General features: G+C 41.7%; 1 protein-coding gene across 1 annotated transcript in view; it reads left to right on the top strand.

Annotated features, from left to right (window-relative positions):
* Positions 1-4,821: 4,821 nt before the first annotated feature.
* Positions 4,822-11,782, top strand: part of LOC144493370 (calpain-14-like) — a 153,873-nt gene continuing 146,912 nt past the window's right edge. The window contains exons 1-2 of the mRNA XM_078212192.1: positions 4,822-4,875; positions 5,071-5,329. Coding sequence (XP_078068318.1) covers positions 5,090-5,329 — 240 coding nt within the window. The 5' untranslated portion in view covers positions 4,822-4,875; positions 5,071-5,089. The remainder of the gene's footprint in view (positions 4,876-5,070; positions 5,330-11,782) is intronic.

The following is an 11,782-nucleotide window of genomic DNA, read 5'->3' as shown; positions in this document are numbered from 1 at the left end:
CTGCTTAACAATACAATCCCAGACTAAAGGGTCATCAGGCAGTGCAGTGACCTTTATACTCCTACAAGTAGGCGGAGCCAACCGGAGTGTACCACAGAACAATACCAACAGGTAGAACACCCCAACCCTAACCCCAACAGTGACAACAGTACCCATAGAGCTAACCATCTATGGTTCAGTACCCATAGTGGTAACCATCTATGGTTCACCACATTCACCCCTCCTTTAAAACAAAGGCCGGTGGGGCAAAAAAACAGTACGAACTGTCCATATATTCACAAGTTCCGTCGTATCGGAGGGCCGCACCGTCTCTGCGACCTCCTCAACACTGGCGGTAGCGCCGGTTCTGGTGACCATGATGACCCTCTCTCCAAGGCGGTGTCCAGTGACTCCTCCAGTTCCTCATGGACGGGTGGACCACGAGGTGGCGACAATCTCCTGGACTCAGGAACGCCCCGAGGTGGCGACAATCTCCTGGACTCAGGCAAGCTGTACACGGGAGTAAGAGGATTAAGTGGTGGTCCCGATACTGCCCGCGCCGTGTCAGGAGGGGAGATAAAGTGCAAGGGGTCCCTAACCAGGGGTGCGGGAGCGACGGGGGTTTCCAAGTCCCCTGCAGGCGCCAGATCTCGAATAGAGACCGTGTACTCTCGCCCGTCAGGATATGCTACATAGGCATATTGAGGGTTGGCGTGGAGGAGATGGACCTGTTCAACCAAAGGGTTGGACTTGCGGGTCCTAACATGCCACCGCAGGAGGACAGGTCCTGAGTATGTCAACCAAGACGGCAGTGAGGTCCCAGAGGAAGACTTCCGAGGGAAGGTAAACATCCGCTCATGTGGGGTAGCGTTGGTTGCCATACACAGGAGGGACCGGATTGAATGGAGCGCATCAGAAAGTACCTCTTGCCAACGGGAGACTGGAAGACCCTTAGACCTCAACGCCAGTAAGACAGCCTTCCAGACTGTAGCATTTTCTCTTTCCATCTGCCCGTTACCCCTGGGCTTGTAACTCATAGTTCTATACTTGAGGCAATCCCTTTTGAGAGCAGGTATTGCCTCAAGTCGTCACTCATAAACGACGAGCCCCTATCACTGTGGATATAACTGGGGTAACCAAACAGGGTGAAAAGATCCCGCAATGCTTTGATAACCGTGGCAGCGGTCATGTCTGAACAGGGAATGGCAAAAGGGAATCAGGAGTACTCGTCAACCACGTTGAGGAAGTACACATTCCGATCTGTCGAAGGAAGGGGGCCCTTGAAATCCACACTCAGTCTTTCAAAAGGGCGAGTGGCTTTAATGAGGTGTGCCCTGTCAGGTCGGTAGAAGTGCGGCTTGCATTCAGCACATACCTGGCAGCTTCGAGTTATTGACCTGACATCCTCTACTGGGTAGGGTAGATTCCGGGCCTTTACAAAATGGAAGAGCTGAGTGATCCCCGGATGGCAGAGATCATTGTGGAGAGTTCGATTCTCCACCTCAAGATTTTATCATTTTTGATCTTACCCCTTAACGTGTTGTTGAACGTGAACGCCACGGACCGCTGGTCCGTGAGCAGGGTGAATCGTTTTCCAGCCAAGTAATGGCGCCAATGCCGGACGGCCTCCACAATGGCCTGAGCCTCTTTTTCCACAGCGGAGTGCCGAATTTCAGGGCCTTGGAGGGTGCGAGAGAAAAAGGCGACGGGCCTGCCCGCCTGGTTAAGTGTGGCGGTCAGGGCAAAATCAGATGCATCACTCTCCACCTGGAAGGGGATGGACTCATCGACAGCGTGCATCGTGGCTTTCGCGATGTCAGCTTTTGTCCCTTCAAAGGCTAAGCGAGCCTCTGCTGCCAGCGGAAAAGAGCGGACGGGCTTTGTCCGCATAATTGGGAACCCACTGTGCGTAATACGAAAAGAAGCCGAAGCATCTTCTCAGTGCTTTGATGCTAGTGGGTAGGGGAAGTTCAAGGAGGGGACGCATACAGTCTGGATCGGGGCCAAGGACTCCGTTTTCCACCACGTATCCGAGAATTGCTAGGCGGTGCTTGCTGAATACACACTTCTCCCTGTTGTAGGTCAGATTCAGGCGAGACGCAGTGCGTAAAAACTTTAGGAGGTTGGCGTCGTGGTCCTGCTGGTCATGGCCGCAGATAGTGACGTTGTCCAGGTACGGGAAGGTAGCCCGTAGCTCGTTTTGGTCCACCATTTGGTCCATTGCACGCTGGAAGACCGAGACCCCATTCGTGACGCCAAAGGGGACCCTTAAGAAGTGATAGAGATGACCATCCGCCTCAAAGGCCGTATATTTTCAGTCCTCTGTGCGAATGGGGAGCTGGTGATAAGCTGACTTCAAGTCGATGGTGGAGAACACCCGCTACTGCGCAATCTGGTTGACCACGTCAGATATGCGCGGGAGAGGGTATGCGTCCAGCTGCGTGTATCTATTAATGGTCTGACTATAGTCTATGACCATCCGGGGCTTGTCTCCAGTTTTAACCACCACGACTTGTGCTCTCCATGAGCTAGTGCTCGGTTGAATGATCCCTTCCCTGAGGAGCCGCTGAACCTCAGATCGAATAAAGATCTGATCCTCAGTGCTGTAACGCCTGCTCTTAGTTGCGATGGGCTTGCAGCCTGGCAGGAGAGTCTCGAATAAAGATGGCGGGGTGATTCAGACTGTCAAGAGACTGCACGTGGAGCGCGCTGGGCAATTTGGAGGCTGTTGTTCTCCCACTGAAAGTGGAGGGAGTGGCCCATCGTACTGCAGGGTCACACTCCTCAGGTGGACCATAAAGTCTAGTCCCAGGAGTATCGGAGCGCAAAGGTGCGGTAACACGAGGAGCCTGAAGTTCTCATAAACTGTGCCCCGCACCGTTAGATTTACCACGCAGCTCCCAAGAACGGTAACAGATCGGGACCTTGACGCCATAGAAATTGTCTGTCTGACAGTCTGTACTCGGAGACCGCACCGTTTCACAGTGTCAGGATGAATGAAACTCTCCATGCTCCCGCTGTCAAACAGACAATGTATTAGGCGTCCGTTTACCTCTATGTCCATCATGGACTTGTTGAGTCTGTGAGACTTGGCCTGGTCCAGAATGATTGACGCCACCATTGAGTCTTGAGTGCAACTGCAGGCAGCTGAGATGGTTGATGGTGATGACCCCTGCTGGTCGTCTGCGGTCGGTGCCGACCAAAATGGCTGCGCCCATGGGTCGCACGTGGTCGATGGCGTTGAAAGTGGCGGCACCCGCAGGTCGCACGTGTCTTGCGTCGTCGTCGTCAGGAATGGCGGCGCTCGTGAATCGCACGTGGTGGAAGACCTCGATGAAGCCGGAGACAAGGAGACAGATTCTGGAGAATCACACGCCGCACTGCTAGGCTTCGAGGGTGGTTTAGCTCTGCACACTTTAGCATAGTGCCCTTTCTTCCCACACGCGGAGCAAAATACCGTTCTGGCCGGACATCGCTGACGAGGGTGTTATTTCCAATCCACAGAAATAGCACCGCGGGCCTCCCGGAGCCGCTGCCGCTGTCAGGTCCGAGGTTGAAAGCACGATCGCGCAGTTTCTCGGAGCCGCTGGGTAGAGTTGAGTCGGTGGCTGTACTTGCCATGATGTTCCCACGTGGTCGGTGGGGTAAGTTTCTAGACTTCTGGAGGCCGTTTCCATCGCATCAGCCAATTCCACCATCTTAGCTAGGTCTAAGTTACCTTGCTCTAGCAGCCGCAGGCGAATATAGGATGAGCCGATTCCCGCCACGAACACATCTCGGATCAAATCGTTAGTATACTGGGTCGCCGACACTGGCTTGCAATTGCAGGCTCTGGCTAGCTGCTGAAGTTCGCGCAGGTACTGTCCCGTCGTTTCACCGGGCTGCCGCCGTCAAGTGGCTAGTAGGTGTCGAGCATGAATCCTGTTTGGCGGTTTGTTGTACAGTTTCTTAAGTAGTTCGATGGCCCCTTTGTAGTCTTGGGCATCGTGGATTGTTGCATACACAGTGTCGCTTACCCTTGCGTGGAGGACCCGCAATCTATCGGCGTCGTTTTGAATGGCTGTTGGGGCATCGATATAGTCTTGGAAACACTTCAACCAATGGTCGAAAGTGTTCGACGCTCCAGCGGCACGCGGATCTAAGGTAAGCCGATCGGGTTTTAACATTTGCTCCATGGTTTTTTTTTTCAACCAAAAATTGTTACGAATAAAATTGATGCGCGATTAATTCACTCGGGAGGCTGGATCGTACCCGGGAAATAAAGGCTTTTATTAGTAACAAGAATGGAGCATACTGCTTAACAATACAATCCCAGACTAAAGGGTCACCAGGCAGTGCAGTGACCTTTATACTCCTACAAGTAGGCGGAGCCAACCGGAGTGTACCACAGAACAATACCAACAGGTAGAACACCCCAACCCTAACCCCAACAGTGACAACAGTAACATATGTACAAGTACCCATAGTGCTAACCAACTATGGTTCAGTTCCCATAGTGCTAACCATCTATGGTTCAGTTCCCATAGTGCTAACTGTCTATGGTTCACCACAATGGGAAAACAAACCTCAGTTTGAGGCGGATAGCATTTCATCAGAAGTTTTGAAAGGGATTGTGAAACTTTCATTTTCACTGCCAAGCCACTCCCAGCAACAGTCAAAGAAGCTGACTGAGAATCCGCCAACCTTTCGGTATTCGGGGATTTCAGCAGAATTAATCACCAGCTAATGTTACAGGAAACGGCTTGTGGGAGAGTGTGGGGGTGGGGAGCAGTTAAAAGGAGTTGTAAAGAGCTGCATGTTTGGACTTTTGTTTACCCCAGTCCAACGCCGGCATCTCCACATCATTTTTGGACTTTAACCAGCCGGATAACAAGATCAATAAAGAAGGTGCAACAGGTAGGTAGCTGTTAGATTCTTCGATTTCCACAGAGAGAGGGATGGAAAGAGGCAGGAGATGGTAGAGGAACGAGCCCCTCAATCCTACCGACTGGGTTCTTACGGTTAATGTCAAAGGGTTGGATTTGATGCTGTATCCCAGCAATGGGGAAAACTGATTACACACTGCATTCATCAGTTCTGTTTTATTTCCAGGTATCCGACAGCGAGACGGATGGAAGTACGAGAGATTCTCCCTCAGAACGGACACAGGATAGCTGACAGGAGCCAGCGATCCTCAGCTACAAAAGAGGGAAGCTTATCTAACCCCCGGATTCTCCATAATCAGCATTACAGCTCCTTGCTGAGGAGCTGCGCGCAGAGACGCTGCTTGTTTGAGGACCCAATTTTCCCTGCTGACCAGACGTCTATAGGCGAATGCAGGGTGAATGGAGGGCAATGGAGAAGACCGCATGTGAGTTCCAATGCTTTCCCTCCAGGAAGCCAGCACAAATATGGGCTGTCTATCTAGGTTTTGTTTATTCATTCATGGGAGATGGGAATCACAGGCATGACCAATGTCCATCCATTCCTTAATAACTGACCACTGTCCATTCATAAATTACTGACCACTGTCCATTCCTTAATGAGTAACCACTGTCCATGTCTTAATTATTGACACTGTCCAGTCTTGAATTATTGACATTGTCCAGTCTGTAATTATTGACACTGTCCAGTCTTTAATTATTGACACTGTCCAGTCTTTAATTATTGACCATTCTCCAGTCTTTAATTATTGACACTGTCCAGTCTTTAATTATTGACCATTTTCCAGTCTTTAATTATTGACACTGTCCAGTCTTTAATTATTGACACTGTCCAGTCTTTAATTATTGACCATAGTCCAGTCTTTAATTATTGACACTGTCCAGTCTTTAATTATTGATCATTGTCCAGTCTTTAATTATTGACCATTCTCCAGTCTTTAATTATTGACACTGTCCAGTCTTTAATTATTGACACTGTCCAGTCTTTAATTATTGACTCTGTCCAGTCTTTAATTATTGACACTGTCCAGTCTTTAATTATTGACCATTGTCCAGTCTTTAATTATTGACACTGTCCAGTCTTTAATTATTGATCATTGTCCAGTCTTTAATTATTGACATTGTCCAGTCTGTAATTATTGACACTGTCCAGTCTTTAATTATTGACCATTGTCCAGTCTTTAATTATTGACACTGTCCAATCTTTAATTATTGACACTGTCCAGTCTTTAATTATTGACCATTGTCCAGTCTTTAATTATTGACCAATGTCCAGTCTTTAATTATTGACCATTGTCCAGTCTTTAATTATTGACCATTGTCCAGTCGTTAATTATTGACTCTGTCCAGTCTTTAATTATTGATCATTGTCCAGTCTTTAATTATTGACCATTGTCCAGTCGTTAATTATTGACATTGTCCAGTATTTAATTATTGACACTGTCCAGTCTTTAATTATTGACCATTGTCCAGTCTTTAATTATTGACACTGTCCAGTCTTTAATTATTGACTATTGTCCAGTCTTTAATTATTGACCATTGTCCAGTCGTTAATTATTGACATTGTCCAGTATTTAATTATTGACACTGTCCAGTCTTTAATTATTGACCATTGTCCAGTCTTTAATTATTGACACTGTCCAGACTTTAATTATTGACACTGTCCAGTCTTTAATTATTGACACTGTCCAGTCTTTAATTATTGACACTGTCCAGTCTTTAATTATTGACATTGTCCAGTCTTTAATTATTGACACTGTCCAGTCTTTAATTATTGATCATTGTCCAGTCTTTAATTATTGACATTGTCCAGTCTATAATTATTGACAATGTCCAGTCTTTAATTATTGACCATTGTCCAGTATTTAATTATTGACCATTGTCCGGTCTTTAATTATTGACACTGTCCAGTCTTTAATTATTGACACTGTCCAGTCTTTAATTATTGACCATTCTCCAGTCTTTAATTATTGACACTGTCCAGTCTTTAATTATTGACACTGTCCAGTCTTTAATTATTGACCATTCTCCAGTCTTTAATTATTGAAACTGTCCAGTCTTTAATTATTGACACTGTCCAGTCTTTAATTATTGACTCTGTCCAGTCTTTAATTATTGACACTGTCCAGTCTTTAATTATTGACCATTGTCCAGTCTTTAATTATTGACACTGTCCAGTCTTTAATTATTGACATTCTCCAGTCTTTAATTATTGACACTGTCCATCTTTAATTATTGATCATTGTCCAGTCTTTAATTATTGACATTGTCCAGTCTTTAATTATTGACACTGTCCAGTCTTTAATTATTGATCATTGTCCAGTCTTTAATTATTGACATTGTCCAGTCTGTAATTATTGACACTGTCCAGTCTTTAATTATTGACATTGTCCAGTCTTTAATTATTGACACTGTCCAGTCTTTAATTATTGACCATTGTCCAGTCTTTAATTATTGACACTGTCCAGTCTTTAATTATTGACATTGTCCAGTCTTTAATTATTGATCATTGTCCAGTCTTTAATTATTGACATTGTCCAGTCTATAATTATTGACAATGTCCAGTCTTTAATTATTGACCATTGTCCAGTATTTAATTATTGACCAAAGTCCGGTCTTTAATTATTGACACTGTCCAGTCTTTAATTATTGACCATTCTCCAGTCTTTAATTATTGACCATTCTCCAGTCTTTAATTATTGACACTGTCCAGTCTTTAATTATTGACACTGTCCAGTCTTTAATTATTGACCATTCTCCAGTCTTTAATTATTGAAACTATCCAGTCTTTAATTATTGACACTGTCCAGTCTTTAATTATTGACTCTGTCCAGTCTTTAATTATTGACACTGTCCAGTCTTTAATTATTGACCATTGTCCAGTCTTTAATTATTGACACTGTCCAGTCTTTAATTATTGACATTCTCCAGTCTTTAATTATTGACACTGTCCAGTCTTTAATTATTGATCATTGTCCAGTCTTTAATTATTGACATTGTCCAGTCTTTAACTATTGACACTGTCCAGTCTTTAATTATTGATCATTGTCCAGTCTTTAATTATTGACCATTCTCCAGTCTTTAATTATTGACACTGTCCAGTCTTTAATTATTGACTCTGTCCAGTCTTTAATTATTGACACTGTCCAGTCTTTAATTATTGACCATTGTCCAGTCTTTAATTATTGACACTGTCCAGTCTTTAATTATTGATCATTGTCCAGTCTTTAATTATTGACATTGTCCAGTCTGTAATTATTGACACTGTCCAGTCTTTAATTATTGACCATTGTCCAGTCTTTAATTATTGACACTGTCCAATCTTTAATTATTGACACTGTCCAGTCTTTAATTATTGACCATTGTCCAGTCTTTAATTATTGACCAATGTCCAGTCTTTAATTATTGACCATTGTCCAGTCTTTAATTATTGACCATTGTCCAGTCGTTAATTATTGACTCGGTCCAGTCTTTAATTATTGATCATTGTCCAGTCTTTAATTATTGACCATTGTCCAGTCTTTAATTATTGACACTGTCCAGTCTTTAATTATTGACTATTGTCCAGTCTTTAATTATTGACCATTGTCCAGTCGTTAATTATTGACACTGTCCAGTCTTTAATTATTGACACTGTCCAGTCTTTAATTATTGACATTGTCCAGTCTTTAATTATTGACACTGTCCAGTCTTTAATTATTGACACTGTCCAGTCTTTAATTATTGACACTGTCCAATCTTTAATTATTGACACTGTCCAGTCTTTAATTATTGACCATTGTCCAGTCTTTAATTATTGACCAATGTCCAGTCTTTAATTATTGACCATTGTCCAGTCTTTAATTATTGACCATTGTCCAGTCGTTAATTATTGACTCGGTCCAGTCTTTAATTATTGATCATTGTCCAGTCTTTAATTATTGACCATTGTCCAGTCTTTAATTATTGACACTGTCCAGTCTTTAATTATTGACTATTGTCCAGTCTTTAATTATTGACCATTGTCCAGTCGTTAATTATTGACACTGTCCAGTCTTTAATTATTGACACTGTCCAGTCTTTAATTATTGACATTGTCCAGTCTTTAATTATTGACACTGTCCAGTCTTTAATTATTGATCATTGTCCAGTCTTTAATTATTGATCATTGTCCAGTCTTTAATTATTGACATTGTCCAGTCTATAATTATTGACAATGTCCAGTCTTTAATTATTGACCATTGTCCAGTATTTAATTATTGACCATTGTCCGGTCTTTAATTATTGACACTGTCCAGTCTTTAATTATTGACACTGTCCAGTCTTTAATTATTGACCATTCTCCAGTCTTTAATTATTGACACTGTCCAGTCTTTAATTATTGACACTGTCCAGTCTTTAATTATTGACCATTCTCCAGTCTTTAATTATTGACACTGTCCAGTCTTTAATTATTGACTCTGTCCAGTCTTTAATTATTGACACTGTCCAGTCTTTAATTATTGACCATTGTCCAGTCTTTAATTATTGACACTGTCCAGTCTTTAATTATTGACATTCTCCAGTCTTTAATTATTGACATTGTCCAGTCTTTAATTATTGACACTGTCCAGTCTTTAATTATTGATCATTGTCCAGTCTTTAATTATTGACGCTGTCCAGTCTTTAATTATTGATCATTGTCCAGTCTTTAATTATTGACATTGTCCAGTCTGTAATTATTGACACTGTCCAGTCTTTAATTATTGACATTGTCCAGTCTTTAATTATTGACACTGTCCAGTCTTTAATTATTGACCATTGTCCAGTCTTTAATTATTGACACTGTCCAGTCTTTAATTATTGATCATTGTCCTGTCTTTAATTATTGATCATTGTCCATTCTTTAATTATTGACATTGTCCAGTCTATAATTATTGACAATGTCCAGTCTTTAATTATTGACCATTGTCCAGTATTTAATTATTGACCATTGTCCGGTCTTTAATTATTGACACTGTCCAGTCTTTAATTATTGACACTGTCCAGTCTTTAATTATTGACCATTCTCCAGTCTTTAATTATTGACACTGTCCAGTCTTTAATTATTGAAACTGTCCAGTCTTTAATTATTGACCATTCTCCAGTCTTTAATGATTGACACTGTCCAGTCTTTAATTATTGACACTGTCCAGTCTTTAATTATTGACCATTCTCCAGTCTTTAATGATTGACACTGTCCAGTCTTTAATTATTGACACTGTCCAGTCTTTAATTATTGACCATTGTCCAGTCTTTAATTATTGACACTGTCCAGTCTTTAATTATTGATCATTGTCCAGTCTTTAATTATTGACACTGTCCAGTCTTTAATTATTGACATTGTCCAGTCTTTAATTATTGGTCATTGTCCAGCCTTTAATTATTGACACGGTCCAGTCTTTAATTATAGGTCATTGTCCAGTCTTTAATTATTGACCATTGTCCAGTCTTTAATTATTGACACTGTCTAGTCTTTAATTATTGACCATTGTCCAGTCTTTAATTATTGGTCATTGTCCAGCCTTTAATTATTGACACTGTCCAGTCTTTAATTATTGGTCATTGTCCAGTCTTTAATTATTGACACTGTCCAGCCTTTAATTATTGATCATTGTCCAGTCTTTAATTATTGATCATTGTCCAGTCTTTAATTATTAACACTGTCCAGTCTTTAATTATTGACCATTGTCCAGTCTTTAATTATTGGTCATTGTCCAGTCTTTAATTATTGACACTGTCCAGTCTTTAATTATTGACCCATTGTCCAGTCTTTAATTATTGATCATTGTCCAGTCTTTAATTATTGACACTGTCCAGTCTTTAATGATTGATCATTGTCCAGTCTTTAATTATTGACACTGTCCAGTCTTTAATTATTGACCATTGTCCAGTCTTTAATTATTGACCATTGTCCAGTCTTTAATTATTGGTCATTGTCCAGTCTTTAATTATTGACACTGTCCAGTCTTTAATTATTGGTCATTGTCCAGTCTTTAATTATTGACCATTGTCCAGTCTTTAATTATTGACACTGTTCAGTCTTTAATTATTGATCATTGTCCAGTCTTTAATTATTGACACTGTCCAGCCTTTAATTATTGATCATTGTCCAGTCTTTAATTATTGACACTGTCCAGTCTTTAATTATTGACCCATTGTCCAGACTTTAATTATTGACACTGTCCAGTCTTTAATTATTGACCCATTGTCCAGACTTTAATTATTGACACTGTCCAGTCTTTAATTATTGACCATTGTCCAGTCTTTAATTATTGACACTGTCCAGCCTTTAATTATTGACACTGTCCAGTCTTTAATTATTGACCCATTGTCCAGACTTTAATTATTGACACTGTCCAGTCTTTAATTATTGACCATTGTCCAGTCTTTAATTATTGACACTGTCCAGCCTTTAATTATTGACACTGTCCAGTCTTTAATTATTGACCATTGTCCAGTCTTTAATTATTGACATTGTCCAGTCATTAATTATTGACACTGTCCAGTCTGTAATTATTGACCATTGTCCAGTCTTTAATTATTGACACTGTCCAGTCTTTAATTATTGACCATTGTCCAGTCTTTAATTATTGACACTGTCCTGTCTTTAATTATTGGATATTGTCCAGTCTTTAATTATTGACACTGTCCAGTCTTTAATTATTGACCAATGTCCAGTCTTTAATTATTGACCATTGTCCAGTCTTTAATTATTGACACTGTCCAGTCTTTAATTCGTGCCCCAATCACCTGTTCCCTCCCTCTGCCAGTCGACCCAAATGCAAAGTGGTAGCGGGTTCCCCCACCCACACTGCCAGCCCAATAGGCGCCAACCCCCAATATGCCTTGCCCCATGGCACTGCGGGGTGCCCAGTGGGCAT

The sequence above is a fragment of the Mustelus asterias genome, chromosome 5 (assembly GCF_964213995.1).
Source record: "Mustelus asterias chromosome 5, sMusAst1.hap1.1, whole genome shotgun sequence".
Lineage (NCBI taxonomy): Eukaryota > Metazoa > Chordata > Chondrichthyes > Carcharhiniformes > Triakidae > Mustelus > Mustelus asterias.
This window is presented reverse-complemented; position numbering and strand designations above follow the sequence as displayed.